General features: G+C 34.3%; 3 protein-coding genes, 1 long non-coding RNA gene and 1 pseudogene across 5 annotated transcripts in view; 1 reads left to right on the top strand and 4 right to left on the bottom strand.

Moving 5' to 3' along the window:
• The window catches only part of LOC142514032 (F-box/kelch-repeat protein At3g61590-like), a 3,020-nt pseudogene extending 393 nt beyond the window's left edge, over nucleotides 1–2,627 (bottom strand).
• LOC142513968 (uncharacterized) overlaps nucleotides 1–19,592 on the top strand; it is a 103,663-nt gene that overhangs the window by 11,021 nt on the left and 73,050 nt on the right. The window lies entirely within an intron of this gene.
• Nucleotides 8,558–9,318, bottom strand: LOC142514016 (uncharacterized). The gene is made up of 2 exons (XM_075619748.1): nucleotides 9,047–9,318; nucleotides 8,558–8,999 (listed from the first exon to the last, which is right to left on the bottom strand). The coding sequence occupies exons 1-2, from the start codon at nucleotides 9,316–9,318 to the stop codon at nucleotides 8,558–8,560; spliced, it is 714 nt and encodes a 237-aa protein (XP_075475863.1).
• On the bottom strand, nucleotides 9,870–12,005 carry LOC142553019 (uncharacterized). 2 transcript variants are annotated; one of them, XR_012821893.1, is made up of 5 exons: nucleotides 11,549–12,005; nucleotides 11,168–11,458; nucleotides 10,699–10,741; nucleotides 10,243–10,321; nucleotides 9,870–10,123 (listed from the first exon to the last, which is right to left on the bottom strand). It is a non-coding gene; the product is annotated as an uncharacterized LOC142553019 (long non-coding RNA). The 2 variants fall into 2 exon arrangements; XR_012821892.1 differs by having other exon boundaries at nucleotides 10,699–11,458.
• LOC142553014 (protein ABIL1-like) lies at nucleotides 12,110–14,931 on the bottom strand. The gene is made up of 9 exons (XM_075662986.1): nucleotides 14,516–14,931; nucleotides 13,911–13,993; nucleotides 13,466–13,616; nucleotides 13,291–13,390; nucleotides 13,104–13,193; nucleotides 12,925–13,009; nucleotides 12,762–12,814; nucleotides 12,579–12,655; nucleotides 12,110–12,419 (listed from the first exon to the last, which is right to left on the bottom strand). The coding sequence occupies exons 1-9, from the start codon at nucleotides 14,606–14,608 to the stop codon at nucleotides 12,252–12,254; spliced, it is 900 nt and encodes a 299-aa protein (XP_075519101.1). The 5' UTR covers nucleotides 14,609–14,931; the 3' UTR covers nucleotides 12,110–12,251.

Below are 19,592 nucleotides of genomic sequence, written 5' to 3'. Positions count from 1 at the left end.
TGCTCCGTAACTCTGGATGTATATAAGGTCATCCGTCCCACTGCTAGCAAAAACATCATCAAACTCTCCGAAACCTTGAAATATTTATGGGGCATTCGGGCTGCTTCTTGCCACTGCGTGCCGTTAGAACCCAAATCCCAATTCCCTTAATGATGTCGGGTCGATCCTGTCTCCCAATGCCACCGACCATTATCAGCTTTTCCTTCAAGTTCATCAGACGGCCACATGTCAGAGAACATGGAACCGGGATGAAACTCCTCATTAACAAACCGTGAGGGGATCTGTTTCTCAAGTTGTACATGATAAGCCCATGACGATTCTCAGGAGCACCACCTCCTGTCGAGTAAATCAAGAAGTACAATACCCCATCACAAATCACACTCTCATCACCAGCTCTCCACCCCGTTAAAATCTCCGATAGAGTTGTCACCCATGTTATCGTCGATGAATCATACAAATGGATAGAGAGATCCCATTCAAAGAAGTTTCCAGGAACTTGCTTGGATTTAACAATAGAAACCATGTAATTATGAGACACATGGTTGAGCGAAACTGCCAATGCGCTGTAATCCGAAAATTTCGGACCGGGAGGCTCATTGAGCTCTTTGCAACATTTCGTTACTGGGTTACATACGTATAGCTCGCTTCTACTGTCATTATCCATGAAACAAACTAACCCACATGACGAAGCAATAAACCAACTTGACGTCTCAATGCAGGGGAGGTCAATACCATACCATTTCCTAAGTATGGGATCGTATGCATATCCAACAGGTTCATCTGAGCTGGTGAACATAAAGTACCAAGGTTTCTGAGCCAAAACATGAGAACTATTCCACAGAAACCTTTTCGATGTAACTATCTCATGCCATCTTTTACAAACACATCCTGCCCTAAAAATGCTAGCAATCGGAAGATAAGCCAATATTCGTTCTAAGAGATCATCAGGCAAAATTAAATCGACAGAAACAGTGGCAACTTCTTTATCATTTTCGTCATTAAACTCTAAGAATGAATCAAACTCCACCGTGTCACTGGAAAAGTTATCAATGGAATGGCTGACCCATGAGGTTTCACCTTCCATGACAAAGAATCTGCGAAACTGAAACAAGAATCTCCAGTAAAATTAAACAGAAAGAATTCATATTTTAAAAGAACATTGAAGGACTCCGACATCTAAAATTGTGTCATAGAAGATTCAAAATAAAGGGACATTAAGTAGTATACATAACATGGAAATTGGGAAGAAACCAATTAAAAGAACTGATTCAGTGACAGATGTCACACATAACAAGAAATGAAAGAACAGATTAATATGGATAAAGATTTCTATAACATGTGAAATCCTAACCTATTTACAACTATCAAGGAATTAAAGCCACTAAACGAAATTTAAGAAACTGAATCCTGCTTATGCTAGGATCTCCCGGAAATGGGAACAGGAAATTTGAATAGCTCAAATAAAAAGAGGTGAGCACATGAAATAGGCAAATCTCAAATAGCTCAGTTTCTGGCAACTAAAATCCAAATTATATTAATTAACCAAAACACAAGAATACCATCACAAATATAAAGTACAGCGCAATAGTTAAATTTTGGACATAAGATATCAGACTAAAGTCTTTGTACCTATTTTGGGAATAAAGCAAGAAATATGCTTCTCGAGGCTGCAAAGAACAAGTTAAGAACCTAGAGGCAGAGGAGAATTGACGAAAATCTTACCTAGCTTTGTTTTATAAGTAAATATAAGAGGTAATCTGAGATTTAGAAATAAGAAACCAAATACTTAAAAAATGCCTTTTGGCTGAATAAAAAGCTTGCCTACAGCCCAGATCACATTTACAAGCACTGCTTGTTTCTTTCCGCGTAAAGATAAAAACATTCAGGGAGGACTGCACAGTGGATCTATAAAAACAACCCTTTTCGCCATATATATCAGCACCAATGAGATTGCATTATTTATATTCAGAAAACAACCATTTCATCAAATTTATTATGCATTTAATAAAGAGCAACTACTTTCAGAATTTAGCACATCAATCAAAATGAAAAGAACAGGTCACATAGTCTCTTGAGGGGGCAAACCAGATTTAACAATAGTTAGGTGAAAGAGAAATTACACCAAGAAACACTATGAAATGAAACATCAGGACACCAAACAACCAAATGGAAAAAATTGTAGGCTCCCACACGAACAGATCTCACAAACACCTTAACAAACCTACTCCCAATAGAGGATAAGAAACAAATCAAGATTATACCTTAGCTGAAAAATCCCTCCTTGAAACAAAAGGGCCCTCCCAGATTCCTCAAGATTTTCCAGAATAAAGGTCAAAACCCGTAACTAAACACAAAAAACTAGTATTTTGCTCCGAGCAAAGAAGCTTAATAAATATTGAAAGATTGAAAGGGAAGGGGGGGAGATCAGATAATCTTCACGAGCAACTGGGAAGGCTTGGCCAGGTAAACATGCGTTGCATATTAAATATAACTAGAATTCTACAAATGTCACATAGGGACAGAAATGAGGGGTCTGTTCCTTTTACGTTCAACTGATGTAGCCTAAACAACAGGAAGTAAGAAATGGAAGACGAAGGCGCTCTTTTAATAGGTTTTTTTTCTTCATAAAAGGGATTTTGGTTTCGTTGACGTAGACAAATTTGAGTATATAAAAATATTTGAATTGTATTTTTATGGACTTTTCCGTTATAAAATCGGTTGTATATATGACATCGGGTTTAACTGGCTCTCTTCTTCGGATTCGATCTTCCTCTCCGCGTGTGTTCTAATATAAAAAAACGATTGTACATGTAACATTATTTTTATTTTATATGTATTTGTATTTATCTAATTATAAAGATGTTTTACATAAATATTTTGAATAAACTAAAAATAAATAAATATTAATTAATAAACAAATTAAGAAATAATTATCGAAGTAAAAAAATGTATATTTAATTTATTTGAATGAATGATGTCATATATAGTTTCAATTTATTAAATCACTATTATGTGAGTTTTTTTAAAAAAGTTCATTTATTATACATGATATTTATATATATTCAGATACGTTATATTTTTAAAATATTTTATTAAAAATAAAAATATTGCTGATTTGTAAAATTTATATCTCATAATACAAAATATAACAAACTATTTTTTTTTAAAAAAAAACATTAAATAATATTTAAATTTTTTAACGTCAGATCCACTTTATTTTGAAATTCTGACTACGCCCTTGGAATGAAATACCAAAAACATGAGTGAGTTGTTTTGACCACATTCAAAAGGCAAATAATGCTGTCTAACTCTCATCAACACTCATGCCTTCACCATTTCTTCTTCAAACTATTCTTCTCCTTTTTCTTTCCTTTTACTTTGTTCTTTCATTATTTTTCCTAAAATAAGCTAGCTGCTATGAAATGAAAGAAAAAGTGATTTTCCAACTTAAATTTAAAATGTATATACATAACAAAATGTTACATAATTTTTTAAAAAAAATTATAAATTGAATCACCAAATGTCACATATTCTTTTTGGTTTAACTAATTGGAGTCCATTACTTGTTAGTTAAAGCCATTTCGTCCAATAGACATGCTTTACCTAACCTCTGTCCACCCCACGTTTACTTTTGATGCAAGAATTGGATATGCAGTGTGGCAACCTCATATTATTATTTTTTAAATAACATTTTTTTTTTCTTTTCAGAATAATACAATTTTTTTTTTAAAAAAAATAAGCTTATGATTATTTAATAAAAAAAATAAGAAATCATTTAAAAAATCTAAAAATTTACATTGTTAATTAATAATACCAATCGACATTGAAATTTCAATTATCAAGAAAAAATGTGCACACAATCTTGGACTTTGCTTACCTACGGACAAAAAATAAATGACAAAAATTTGTGTGAGACGGATTCATTGGATCGTATTTTGTGAGACAGATCATTCATGAAAAAAATTTATTTTTTTTGCTAAGAATATTACTTTTATGAATATCGGTAGGGTTGACTCATCTCACATATAAAGATTTGTGAGATCGTTTCACAAAATAAATTGTCAAACATAAGAAATAATAGGTAGGAAATAAAATTAGTAAACAACTCGATTTGAAATTAATGGGAATAAATATTTTATAAGGAAAATATTAGGCGTACATTTAATGTTACACTCATTCTTACGTTTTGCGTAATAAATTATAAAAATACCTTTAAATTCAATTAGATCTCTTTTATTTTCTTTTTATTCGATGGTACCCTTTGAATAAAATATATGTACAATTGACATAGCTCCTCCATCAAACTCTTATAGGCTACATCCTGTGAGATTCTTTTGTTTCCTAGTTTCAAATAATTAGATTATTATTATAAAATATATTTTATATTATTCTTATAAAATTTAAAATATATAAATTTATTTATTTTGTAGTCTCGAATAAATCGTTACCATGATAATTGATATAAATTTGACTTATATAAGATAAATTTGCATACTTAAATTCTTTAATTAGTTAAATATATAATAAATGACTAATTAAGTGGTTGGTAGGTGAAAATTAATCGTGTCTTATATTGAGTATCTTGTGCTAGCCTGTCTCCAGCTCCTTCAAAACTCCACTAATTCTTTTTAATAATCTCACATTTAAACAAAAACATTGAAAATTTTGTGTAAATAGGTCATGTCACACCCCGAGCCCGCACCTGCGTGACTGCACAATGGGCCTCTATAGCAACTACTTCGTATTTGTCATCGCTTTTACGAAAATGATTAACACAAGTTGCTATATAAGTCCACTGTAGCTTATTATAAATTCATTTTAAATCTTTAAATTTTAAGATGTGGGACAATGATATCACATGTTCGTTTGCCGAATCCTAGTAATAATTTTAATATATCGCCTAATTTTTAGTTAAATATACCGACACTTTGAGTGGCTTCCAGTTTAGGTATTCATATAATAGATATTGCAAATAGCATATCAACTACATAAAAGGTTATGTGAACCCTTAAAAATGGAAAAAATTGATGAGTTAGAATCCCAAATCTCGTTGATAATTGGTCCTTTTTTGGGAAAGTGTTTTTTTATGTCCAATTTCGGGTTTTAGCTGATTTAAGTTGTCAAAATTTTGTTTTGGTACACTAACTTTTAGTTTTCAATTATTTTGATTCAGTTAATGACATGATTTATGATAAATCATAAAATTTGATGTCACTTCATCATTTTCGATGTCATACCACCATTTTTTGGTATCACATAATCAATTGTGTCTAAATAACTGAAGGTTAAAAGTTAATTTACGAAAACTAAACTTTGAAATTTTACTTGACAAAAAAAAAACACTATTTTCCTTTAATTTTTTTGAGTAGGTCTCCAGTGAACATTTCACATATATTTTTTCATGTGTCGAGTTTTATATGAGATTCGTCCTCACAAAATCGCTCGACGAGATGGTCCAATTTTATCATCCTCGATTTTATATTTATATTTGTTTGAAAACAACCCTAATTTTTCTAGGCCATGAAAATCCAAACAACCATTTTTCTAATCATCCAACCCATCCATCTATTGTGGGCATGGATTACTTTTGAAACCAGCATGTGGATAGGCAAGGAACTCTAAAGTAAAAAAGATGCACAAATTAGTGAAATCTACATAACATAATACATGTGCTCCCACACATGCTTGATTCATGCACCACCCATAGCTATGTCACTTTTAAGCCATCGGGACCAACTTAATAATCCCCACTTCCATACCTATATATCAATTAATGGTTTAATTATAATTATCTCGTGCTTTCATGGCGAGACATATATCGGGTTCGAAATCCATTAACCTCTCTTCAATTATATATATATAATAAATTTGGTTAAAAACTTGTGTGAGACGATATCACGGGTCGTATTTTGTGAGACGAATCTCTTATTTGGGTCATCCGTGAAAAAGTATTACTTTTTTATGCTAAGAGTATTACTTTTATTGTGAAGATCGGTAGGGTTGACCCGTCTCACTGATAAAGATTCGTATGACCGTCTCACAAGACACCTATTAAAAAAGTGTAGTATAATAATATCGATGATACAAATAGGATGGTGCCATTGGGTCAATCTCGAAGTCCTATTTTCCGAGGGGGGAAAATTACAGATACGTAAATGACGATCGCATTTTATGGTTGACAAATAGTGTATTGCGACTGTATTAATTATTATTTTTTAAAATTAAATTATTAGTTTGTTTTTTAGTTAAACCAACACGAACTTAATCGTCAGCATCGCAACATTGTCGATCGATTTTGATGCGTGAAAAAACTAATTAATTAATCCGCATGCTGACGTAATATAAGAAATATTTCATTAACAAAAATAATCAAATATTATTATGATCAGGTTTTGGAGTGGCATTGATTATTCATTATTATTAAGTTAATTTGATAGTCATTTATTATTTTAATATTATTAACTTAATATAACAGCAAGGAGAATAGAAGAAGAAGAAGCTATAGGAATATGCCATCCAATAATGTCAATCTCGATTGATTCAAAGTCCAGCATGAAATATCAAACTACTTAAATCATATATATGTTTGATAAGACTGGACACACACGCGATGTGCATTTACGTGAACAAATATGAGGTGATGTCTACCTATTTAAATGTGATGAAACTGTACATCCGATAGATGAATGTCATTTATCGTCTACAGTGAGTGTCCGTCGAATCTTTAGAGCAAAAATGAATTAATTTAATCTTAGGATGGCATATTTCTTGATACATGAGGCCACAGTACTGTACTGAATTGTGGGAAAAATTTAAGCATTTTTTTGTCAGGGAAACATGCAAGCTAGTGTGTTCTTCAGAACATTTCGAATAAAATGTATAAAACCCAATATTTTAATACCCAAAATCTCTCTCTAATTAAAACTGACTCATTTCTCACTACACTTCCAGTTTTACCTTTTATTTTCTTTGAGAATACAAAGTAATTTGGCCAAAAAAGCATCCACGTTCGATCAACAAAACTGACAAGAAAAAATACCCACATGAGATGCAATATCAATGAATGAATAAATAAATAATCTTTATTTTATTGTTATTCAGGGAAGCATATAACATTTGCGTATTCTCAAGAGACAAAGCTCAATATTTGATGTTTATTTTTGCCATTTTTATTCACTCACGACTACCAACTTTCCTTGTGTGGCGCACATACACACACACACATATATATATATATATATATATATATATATATATATATATATATATATATATGTGGCTTTGCGAGACGAATATCTTATTTGAGTTATCCATGAAAAAATATTACTTTTTATTGTGAATATCGGTAAAATTGACCCGTTTCACAGATAAAGATTCGTGAGATCGTCTCACAGAAGAACTATTTTGTGTGTGGTCGTACTATTGGTGATTGTGATTTGCCGGGTCTTCGTAGCATTCGTCCACTTAAATACTATTTTTAAAAATTTAAATCTTGGATAAGATTTTTTTAAATCATGAACATATAATCCATCCAACAGTTCCAATCGATACGAATGGTTTCAAGGTCAAAACCATACCCTCATATCATTATTAAATTACATTAAATATTAAAAAATTTTCTTTATCCTCGCTCCTATTTTCAAGATTTTAGAATTTTTTTTTAAAATTGGTAAATATAAGTTCATTAATCAAAAGTTTAATCACGAGATATACCATGCACGGACAAAACATGCAAACAAGAATCAAGAAAATCGGCAACAAAAACAAGTTGCATAGTGTATACCAAAGACTTTAGAATTTGATGTTATCATTATGCATACACTCAATTTCATTATGTCTCCATAACTAATAAGTTCATTATTTTACCTTTAGTTTATTTTTTAATTCAATAAACTAATTTATGGAATGGAATGAATCTTTCGGTGACCTAACAAAAATTTGGAAGATGGTGGAAGATATCGTCATTTGTTGGCGCATACTAAAATTTTGCCATAGGAGGAAGATGTGTGCTTCACCCGATTCAGATTCAAGAACACAAGCAACGTCATATCTTCATAAATATTTACTTTTTATAAATATTTTAATTAATACATTAAATTTGAATAAAATATGTTCTTATTTGAAATTTTCAATGCTCGAGTTCTGAATTTTCTTCCACTTCACTCACCATCAAGCTAAATTATCGAAAAACAAGAAATTAAGCTTACATAAATTATCTTCGCATTTATTGATTCAAAAACTCATTTTGTATTTTGTAAGCTAAGAAATTTTAGTTTGGATGAGTGGATGATTCTATATATTCTGAAGAACAAAATTCACTCTTTCTTTTTTCCCTGAAAAAAAGACTATATATATTCAATATTTGAAAAGAAATATTTTCATTTTTTAAAAATAAAAATGTTATTATTAAAAAATATTAAATCTTGATGTGTCTATAACCATTGGTTTATTCGAACTAAACGGCCAACTGAAAATTTTCCAAATTCAGTACAACTGTCCGCCGCTACTTTATAAAATCTCAGCCGTCAATTTCTCATTCGCGAATCCGGAACGTCCATCAGCCATTCTCTTCGAAAGAATCTGCCCATAACTCAAGATCCCTATCCGACGGACAGAAAGGAATCTTACTTTGCATCACCAAACCGCAAAGCAATCCCCCACCGTTGGATTGGTTCCCTTTCTCCTTTCCCGCCCTTTCCTGGACGCAATTCCAATCCTTCAAGGTCGTTGAAGCCGTCGAGTCGGAGCTGTCCGAGAAGTCGCAAGACTCACCACCGGAGCTCTGCTTCGACCCGGCGCGGCTCAGCCTTCGCCGTCGCCGGGACTCGCTCTCCTTCTTCTCCATCAGTTCACGGAAACTTACCGCCGAAACCTTATCCAGAACTCCACATTCGGACGAATCGTAAACCGCGGCTGCAATATTGAGAACTCCTTGGAATCTACCCGACGGCCGGCGGATCTGAACCGCGGTGAATGAAGGGGTTCCTCCGCCACTGCGCCTGATGGGATCCATTTTCTTAAGACACGTGCTAAGCAGAAATCTGACCGTTCCAATGAGGAAATCTTTAATATACCCGACACCGAAGATCTCAACAGAAACGGCGGACGTATCGCCAGAAATAAATTCATCAGAGACGCGAAATAGGAATTTGTCGTTCCAGGTAGGGTTTCACCACCAAGGGAGTCGATCCGGGTCTTCAGCTTGGCGGCGGGGTTAACCCAGGCGACGGCGTAGGTCTGCAAGCGGCGCAAGTTAGTTGAAGGCGGCTTCAGTCCCTGGGCTGAGATCAAGTTAATCTCCAGAATCTGCGTCTCCATCGGCGAAATAATGTCTCGCCACAAATCAGTGCCTTTTCGCAAGAAATATTTCCATCGAGAACCGCATTGCAGAGAGCTAGCAGGTGAAGAAATGGGAATAATGAGTAAAAAATTTAAAATTTGTGGGCTTGATAACTAATATGGCCTCTCGAAATACAGTATTGAGTTGTTTTGGGCCGATCTTATATTCTATGGACTTAATCTAACCATGTTTTCACCTAGGCCCATATTTTTAGCCCTTGTTCTTCAGTTCTTTACCAGATATATAAAAAAGCCGTGCCGGATAAGATTTGATAAAAATTCAATTAGAATTCGCGATAAGAAAATTAATTTGTCGGTCGAAGCTCATATTTATTGGGGAAGAACTGGTGTTTCAGCCTTTGTGACAGAAACTCGGTTACAGTTGTGACCCATCGCCCTAACATCAAAAAGTTCCCAATTTCTGATAGAGGTCTTTCTCAAATCCAACCAACAAAGATTGGATTTAAGCCTTTAACTTATTTCACCGTTCAGGAATGAAACGAAATTTCATTCATCTGTTCTGACCAGACTAGATCAACTTCTACATCAATATTGCAAAATGGAGCTTAAAAATTCAAGGAACTTGCTTGTTCCAGAAGCATATCATTTTATAACACCACCACTTCTTCACAAGTAATCTGAGTTGAAATCAGCAAGCTTCAAACAAATGCCACCTCAAATGACAAGTTCCCAGGCTGCTGTGAAGCTCCTACTTGTTCACATCGACAACAAGAACCGGAGACTTTTGACGTCCAAACCTCGGTCATAAATCAGTATCGTGGAGCTGCACAGAACCCAAACGTACAGCATAATCAGACAAAAGATCCAAATATACGAGTATACAGATCTAAATGACGATTTGTTATGAATAAAAGGAGAAGTATTTTCAATGTTCGATCCTACCTCTGCCAATTGTTGCTTTGAGTAGCCGTTCAATGGAGTACTTATGCTTCGTGATATACATGATTGATACACCAGGTATCTGACAACATCCTTATATTTTTAGGTAAAATTTTAAATTTGTAGTAAACAGGACTGACAATGGACAGTAAATGCTAACTCAGAAGTCTCAACAAAACAAGTCAAACGGAAGGATAGAGCAAGTATGTTGCAATTCAGGATAGATTCGGAGTTCAAAAACAACAGCCAGTTATATGATTGCATCAATGTGTATAATAGAGAACAAAAGATGAGCCCTGATTAAAAACAACAGAATCATATGACTGCAAATTTAAGTCGCACGTTATGATAAATAGACATTCTTTTATCAGATATAAACCTACAACCCAATTTATTAGCAACTATTATAAACGGATAGAAACATGCACCAATTGAAGAAACTCATCCACCAGAACTTACATTTTGCATATAAGCAGTCCATCATTCCTTTCTCCAAATCCAACTGCATAAGATTCAAATGGAAGGTTAAAAAAGTAGGTCGATTATCACAATACTATTAGAAACTGGATAGGAATGACCGACAACCCATAAAACAAATAAGATGATACACAACAGCATGGCTTCAGACAGCATGACAGATACACATAAAGGAAAACCAAATGATAGAACTGCAACGCAAGCCTCTATTCTCTCAAGTAGCCAGGTACAGAAGTGGAAAAGGTGCCTAAAATCCCTCCAAAAACTATGAATATTTTTCTTTGTCGAATCCAAATAACAAACATCCAAATCATCACTTACTGTACGAAATAACACGTACAGGAAAAAAGAATCTAATCACATAATCACGAATCTCTCCCAATCCTCAGTAATCCAGAAAAAATATATAATTTAACATTACAAGAAAGAGAAGAAAACTTCTAGCTCTCACTTTATTTTGGATGGAGAAATTAATGAAGTTAGTATCAACTAAGACTCTGTATGGCGGACCCAAAGCAGTGTTGTGCTTGAAGAAAAGAGCTGATGAAACCTGAGGCCAACAGTCAAAATAATGCACCACCTCAAAAAATTCAACCAGAAACTTCCGAACAAAACTGTATATCTTATAACAAAAACATAGAAATAAAAATATTCACAAATTAGATAAAGTACTTACACATTTCTCGGAAGATTTTCCTTGCTCAAGTCTTTCTTATTAGAGTTTAAGACCTCCTCTTTGTAACTGAAGAATGTGACATGAAGTACATTAAAATCAATCCTCAGAGAAATCATTACTGTGATCAGACAAACGCATATAAAAATGAAATCTTACTGTTTAATTGCTTTATGGGAGATGGTTTTCTTCACTACGGCAAATTTGGGGGTTTTCTTAGCTTTTCCCATCTTTACAATGATCAGCGAAGACGGAATCGATGATAGTTCAACAAAGGGGTTTTCAGAAGGTTTTAGTATCAGGCCAAACCATTTCTTTCTTACCGGCCCAGTTCAATTTCTATCATATTAAAATATCGTGATTTCGATTTTTTAAAAAAATACCGCAAGTAAATTCCTTTTTTTGGTAATTTATTTATTTATACATGACACTAAAGAAAAAATATTTAGTATATGCTGAAATATTTTTCTAGCCACAATAAAAAATCATGAATTAATTAATCTTAGTTTTTGTTTTGTAGGGTCTATGTATAATCTTTTTTACGGAAAAAATCATTTTTCTCCAGATGAACTTTTAAATCCACTCTTGCAGGCAACGGGCTTGTTTGAATTGAGAAGCTCACCTGAAAACAACACGCACTTTGGTTTAAAGTGCCAGAGCTGCAAGAAGAACCAAAGATGGGATGGAGAATTTGGGACTGTTGTATTCTGCTCAAGAGAATTCTCAAACATCTCTCACTTGATGATTTATTGATTAATCCACAAATAACAATTAAATAATGTTTGACCAAGAAATGACAAAGCAGCACGTTGAATATGAACAAATTTCTACCAACATGGTGAAATATGTGGCGAAAGTGATACTATCCTAGAAATAATGCATTTGTCTTCAACTTTTGATGGGTCTTTGGCTTCGAAAAGAAAGCTGAAAGTACGCTCTTGCTACGACCAGGTGGACGTGGGCGAACATTCTCCCTTGGAATGTCGAAGGATCTAAACGGAGGTATAGGTTTGGAGCCCTCCAAAGACTCCTGCAAAATAAATTTTTTCCATCGGTTTCACAGTTTTGGACAAAATCGGCAAAAAGCTATACAAGAAACACCAAAGTTCATGATTTACCATCATTCAGATGAACTAACATCAAATGAAGAAAGAAATCAAGAATGACTTCTATAGAAATTGGATATTACCCGTCGTGTAACCCCCAGTGTTTGCATAGCCACGGTAGAAGCGGACATGGATTTCATCCAAGCTTTGTCATTCGTATCTACTTGACAAGGAACAAGTTTTCACAAAATCAGTAATGAAAGGTTAAAATCTCTCATCTTTTAGTCAGATTCACAGCAAAGCTGAAAAGTATGGTTTATGCATACCAGATAAGTTGATTGCTCTAGATGTTTTTCCACTCGTTTTCGAGTCCTCGGTGCTGCAAGGGTAGGAAAATATTACACATCCTTCGTGCTGGATCAACTTCATGAAAAGATAGGAGAGATTTTTATTTAGTCAAAACCAGGACAAAAAACTTCAAGGACTAACCTCATGATACCACGTGGAAAGCCTTTCAAGGTTGATATGGTTTCTGATGCTAAATGCCAAGAGAGAGTAGTTGCAGCAGAAGCAACTAAATCAACAGGCAATTTGAACACATAACATTATTAGTTTATTACAAGCTCTATATAACTAAGAGAAGTTATAACACTTGTGAAATCAACCACCTGAAGGATAAAGGAGACCTCTTGCTTGCATAGGTTGCCTAGGATCTGTCTGTATCTGTGGGCTGAAGTGCACCTTCTTGTTGACAGAGTCTAGATTAGAATCAACAAAGATAGAATTTGATGAGAGGCTCAAAGCACTTGAATCTTATAATAGGCAAGCAGTATTCAAAGCAAGCATTCATCTTACTTGGCAAAATGTAATGTTTGTGATGCCTTGGAATGATAGCTAATAATTGCTGCTGCCTAAGACCTTCTTCATCCGTGAATGTTTGGCATGTTAGAAGTTGCTTAAAAAGAAAAAACTTATTTGAGCCTCGATCAACTTTTAGAGAAATCTTCAGTAAGATAATAGAAATATTTACCTGATTTAGGCATGTGACTTTCAGATCCATTGATGAGATCTCCAATGTCTGTTGCTCCAAAACATCACTTAACTTGTAGGCAACAGTACCAAGGTGGTCAATAGCATTGACAAGAGCTCTTACAGCATAGTCCTTCAAATTATCCAGCACCCTTATAAACAACAAGAGGATACACAGAGGTAAATTCATGTGGCAAAGTAACATTACTTCTCTTTCCCAAGGAAAGAGGAAGACAAAGATATCATGGTCCAAAAAAGTTGTCATACATGATCCAATGAAATACGCTATCTGGAATTAAATATCAGAAGAGCACCACATTTCTCCATTACTTACTCTTTACTTACTCTCAATAAAAAAGAGCCAAAGACAACCAATTGAACACGGAAAGACCTCCGAAAAAACAAAGTTGAGCAATATCACATAAGATAATCTGTTGAAGTCTTACATTTGCTTCTGTTCACTATGGAGATACGATTTCTCGCAATACTCTGCTGCAGAATGCAGTTGAGGCCGAAGGTTCTTGAGTTCCTGCAGAGCCATGATAAACAGTGAATAACCCTTTGCTAAAGTGGTGGAAATTGTGAATGTATAGAACCCATGCATGAGCATAAAAAACGCAGAACGCGGATATCATACAGAAGCACAACTGCTATCACCAATATTGAAAATCATCACCTAAATCTACTAACGCGATGTAGAACAGTACACACTTCCCCATTTACACAACTCTGGATTTCCCATCGCTGACATGCAATTTTGCACCAAAATAATCATCAATATACAGGGAACAAAAAAATTGAAGAGAATCGAACTCAACGAAGGTGATTTACATATCTCAACTCTAAATCCAGTCGCAGAACTCTGACTCAAATTTACTTTCCTTCTGTCAACTAAGAAGCGAAAAAGACAAAATGAAGTCAAACTAAAGGCAAGCACAAATATTCACATCCATATACTAATCTACTCCCAGATCTGATCAAAATTTTCCAGCCAAAAACTCAAATATGATAAGAGTAACACTAGTTATTATCATTATTGCAAGAGAATCACCTGTAATGCCGTCACAAAACTCTTGCTTCTCTCCATCGACACCTCATCAAACGTCTTCGGTTGATTCCCCATCCTAGCTTTCTCCACCTCCATAGAACTCAAACTCAACCAAAACAAAAAAATAATAATAATAACGCACTCACAATAGCAGAAACCTCATCCAAACAGCTATCATCACACAGAAATTACTTCATAGAACTCATACAGAAACACATTTATCAGGCAATAATTGCCGGAATGAAACGTCAACAGCGTAGATTTGGAGTTAAGCGAGATATTAAACGGGTGTAGGTGGGTCAGCTGAAGTGTGTGTCGCAGAAGCAACCCCGGGAAGTGCGTTGTAGTTGTGCTAGTTGGGTTGGACAGATGGGGAAACCAAAGAAGCGACGTCGTTCCAAGTGAATTTTCTAAATTTCTATTTCTGCGATATTAAAAGCGTGGGACTTGGGAGCTGATCCAATGCATTTCACAACATTTCCTAAATTTTAGGTTCTTTCTATATTACCATGATTTTTTCGTAACATTCTTCGTAGATGATTTCATGCCCGGAGCGGAGATGTAGTATAATTAAAGTTGGACATTTATCTTATATGTGGTGTCCATTTAATATATACGGGTCGTATTTTGTGAGACGAATCTCTTATTTTGATCGTCCATGAAAAAATATTACTTTTTACGCTAAAATTATTACCTTTTATTGTAAATATCGGTAGGATTGACCCGTCTCACAGATAAAATCCGTGAGACTGTCTCACACTAGACCTACTCATATATTAATAAATGTCCATTGTGCCATTCACACAATCGTTGTGGATACTATTATAAGTAATATATTATGAATAAGTACTTAATAAAATTTTTGTGTGGTAATAGATATTCCAGTAGTACTTGTTGATTTCATGTTCAAGAAAAATTATATGATCAAAATTATGTTGTGGCATAGAAAATGCTTTATGTGCTTCATAAAGTAAAAATAAGCCTAGATCATCTTATTAAATCCACGTCTAAGCCAGTTGAACCAAAAAATAGACCAACAAACCAATACCGTCGCGATATAGATGAGTATAATAAGTGGCTGGATCGGGATACGCTCTTTACAATTTTAAGTTGCATGCAAGACACTTTGATCAGAAAGTTCGAAAAATATCACAATTATGAGAGGCATTGAAAGTTAAGCATGATACCATTTCGACTACTAGATTGACGAATTTGGCTATCAAGTTTAATCAATACATACTTCACACTAAGCATTTAATGATCCGACATCTTTATAGGCCGAGGATATGATTAGAGAACTTTTGAACGCCAGTTGTGTAGTACTATTAGACGAGCAACAAGTCTTGGTCGTCCTTAGGTTGCTGCTTGAGCAGGCTTGGGACATGTGAAACCCGTGCTACCGCACATTGAGAAAATTCAAAATTTAAACGTAGTAAAGAACTGAAACAACCCGTCAAGGTGTTCTTGGCCAAAGTTTGCTGCACGGTCAGTTACATATTTTCTAGTTTGTAAGTTTTTATGGGTTGTGCTTACGACCAACAACCCAGGATATATCCATATTTCAGAAAGCTCATAAAAAACAGTTACACGTGAAAGAAATCAGAACATAAGATCACATAAAATTCTCTTTTTTATTCGTATAAAACTCTCTCGTTCTTGTTTCCTTTCGTTCTTTTGGAACATAACGAGCGTTTCATAGGGTTTAGAGTCTTGATTGATTAGATTGATCTAGTAGTAATCGAAAGCCAACAAGATTCACGTAGATCAAAAAAAGTTTGTAGACGAGTTCAAAGATCCGAGGAAAGTCAAACTTTCAGAGTAGGTATATCAAATGATTGATTCTATATTTGTTTTTGCAACAGTGGTATTAGAGTGACGATAACTCGATTTTCCCAAAAACATCTTAATTTATGATTTAAGATATCATATTTTTAATATACGTGTCAAATGTTGCTCGAATGATTACTTGTTTTTTTGGCAGATAAAACATCAGGAAATATGTTTTTCACGGTAGTCATGGTCGTTTAAAAGCCATCGATAGTTATACCCGCTGTCTTTGTCCATGCCACTGCTGGAATTCTACGATGTTTATTAAAAAAAGGCAATAGAAAGGAAAAGGCAATGCCTTAAATTAGCGACGAAGCTTCTCCGTATTCATATACAACCATCCATTGCTCCGCTGCTGGAAACCGGAAACATGGGCTGTGGTTGTGCCCGAAAGAGGCCGTGACGTTGTTGGCCAAAGAAAATCCGGATGAATTGTGGCCCATGAATAAGACGTGCGGCGGCATTCAGACAAGACGCCGATGATGGATGGTGTTTTTCTTCTATCTTTCCCTAATTCCTCATGGGCCTACGATTTTGTTTCGATGGGTTTCTTCTGCGCCAATAGTTTACTTATATATGGGCCATTGTCCTTTTTCTATCGGTTTCTTGATTTAATGACGTATATAATTGTATTGAGAGAATCGATTTATGACAACTCAAATTTCACGAATATCTTCACGGTATAAATATTGGTCTTTGCACGGTGCTTATATCCTTATCCATATGCTCTTTAAGTAACTTCTCATTTTGCAGTTTTTATGTGATGAGATTTTTTTTTTTTAATGATGTGATGAGATCTTGAAAACAATAAAAACCTTGATTATAAAAATAGTATATATCAAAATTTTTAAACATTTCTTAACTGCATAGTATCGTAGCTGAACAATTTGATAGTCTCTCTAATCACAGTGTTAGATCGGTTCATTTATGTTCTTTTCTCCAAAAAATCTGTTAGAAGCTACTCATTATCCGTGCAACCTCATGATAACGACGAACACCCCCCGCCCTCCTCGGTTCAAGGCGTCACATGCCCACCAGCTTTTGTTTGGTTTGTCTCCGAACCACACCACACTAGAAGAGTTCGTCTCTGATACTATTTGTAATGTCTCAGATTTGACGATTATACTCACTATATCAACACTGGTATTTTTAGCGTGCATATGTTCTTACTCACACGCTTTCTAAAAACTTTGACTTTAGAGTTTTTATTTGATGAGCTCTCGAAAAGAAAATGAATATTGATGATATGAGTAATATCTATTAAATTTTTAAGTCATCCTCAACTACACATCTTATACTTGAATAATTTTGGAATCTCTCTCATTCTGATGTGGGATTGGTTAATAAATGTTTCATTCACCTAAAAGTCTGTCAAGAGCCATTTATTGTCCATGCAATCTTACAGTACTGACGATCGATCACCCTTGCGCTATTCGGTCTACACATGTTTAATTTGGGTCCTATTGAAATTTTATGGGGTAATTTAATTTTGATTCTAATTAAATATAATCGAGGAATTGAATGAAATATGAATTTATGTCCTGGTTATATTTTATTGGGCAATAAGATGACTGGATTTCACGAATAATTTATTCTATTTCTGTAGTAAATTGGAGATTTAAAAGTTCTTGAGTTTAGAATCATTTTTAATATGTTTACTGTAAAAATCATCATGGCTTAAGAAATTTATATGATTTATCACATTATTTGATTATGCGTTAAGTGACTTTATTTTTGAAGTCATTGTATATAATGCGTGATTTATTGCATTCATGTCAATCATGACTTTATAATTTGATGTTTACGATATGTCGTAGATGTGATTGCATTTATTTCAGTATATAAACTTTCCTAGGGGTTATTCGGTACGATATGCCGAGTTTTTCAAACAATTGTATATCGTAAAAAAAATATGATATTGAAATATCGGATACCTTATCGAAATATTGATATACCGGAATTTAGGTAATGAATATATTTATACCGATACCGTATCGGTATATCGAAATTTCGGCACGGCATCGGTATACCGAAATATCTGAAGCCCAACACAACAAAATAAAAATTGAAATCTTAAAATTCCCTAATTTATAAATGAAATTTTCGGTATTTTGGTATATACTGAAATATCGAAAACATTTAAAATCCATACCGCATACCGTACCGAAATTTTATGATACCGTACCGAAAATTTTGGTATACTGTTCATTTCGGTTTCTTCGGTATATGTCGGTATGACATGTGCAGTATACCGAAATTTTCGGTATTTTCCCCACCACTAATTACTCCCTGAAGTCAGTCGAAACTTGCTTAACAACACACAATCTTTCCTCTTCGATCTATCTTATGTTTATAAGGCCATTAATCCTATGAAGGACAAGATTCGATAGCAACTCCTTGGCATGTCCAAAAACTGTAAAAATTTATATATATTTGACAGCCCTTGATCTAGTGTGAATTCGAGCATGAAAACAGAAACAAATATCAGCACAAACAATTATTAGCTAGTCCGGCCAGATGAAAATGACAAGTCAATAGTTGGATGTTGGTTGAAAACCTAGTAGGTTCGGTTCGCTATTATTTGCTTTAGTACGTGGGTTTCACACCAACAGCTAGGGACCCTTGTCTCCAGCTCTTTTGTTCCTTTTCCATTTACAAGTATTCGTTAATTTGTTACTGCATATTTAATGTGAAAAGAACAAGACCTTGCTCTTACAATCGTGCGATGATTCTAAGTTCAAATCAGTGACCACTAGCAGCATAAGTGGTGGATGCCAAAGTATTGGATTTTATTTTACCTTGAGTGTACATGTCACCTATATATATTCTTATTAATCATATAATATTGTGTGAACCAGATATTTTCCGAACGATATATAATGTTGTCCATCATCCGTGTCAACATCTGTGTCCACCATTGAGCTAACACTCGCACAATTTTGATATGCTTAATTCATCACGTGAAATAGGTGAGTGTCGACTCAGCGGTGAACACAGAGATGAACATGTTTGATGAACATCGTATCAAAATTTTATATTTTGGATTGGAAGTGGACATTATAGATTGCTTAGATTTTCTTTTGATATTTCAACATGAGTGGATCATATATGTCTGTGTATCTTATTTTTAGATTTATGGAATATGTTCATCTTTCACAATAGTCCTGTCATCACCAAGATTGAGCCTTTTGGAGTACTGTTTTGACTGCATGGGACGTTACCCGCATTAATACTAAATATTTTTGGGATTGAA

The sequence above is a fragment of the Primulina tabacum genome, chromosome 1 (assembly GCF_025594145.1).
Source record: "Primulina tabacum isolate GXHZ01 chromosome 1, ASM2559414v2, whole genome shotgun sequence".
NCBI classification, from domain to species: domain Eukaryota; kingdom Viridiplantae; phylum Streptophyta; class Magnoliopsida; order Lamiales; family Gesneriaceae; genus Primulina; species Primulina tabacum.
This window is presented reverse-complemented; position numbering and strand designations above follow the sequence as displayed.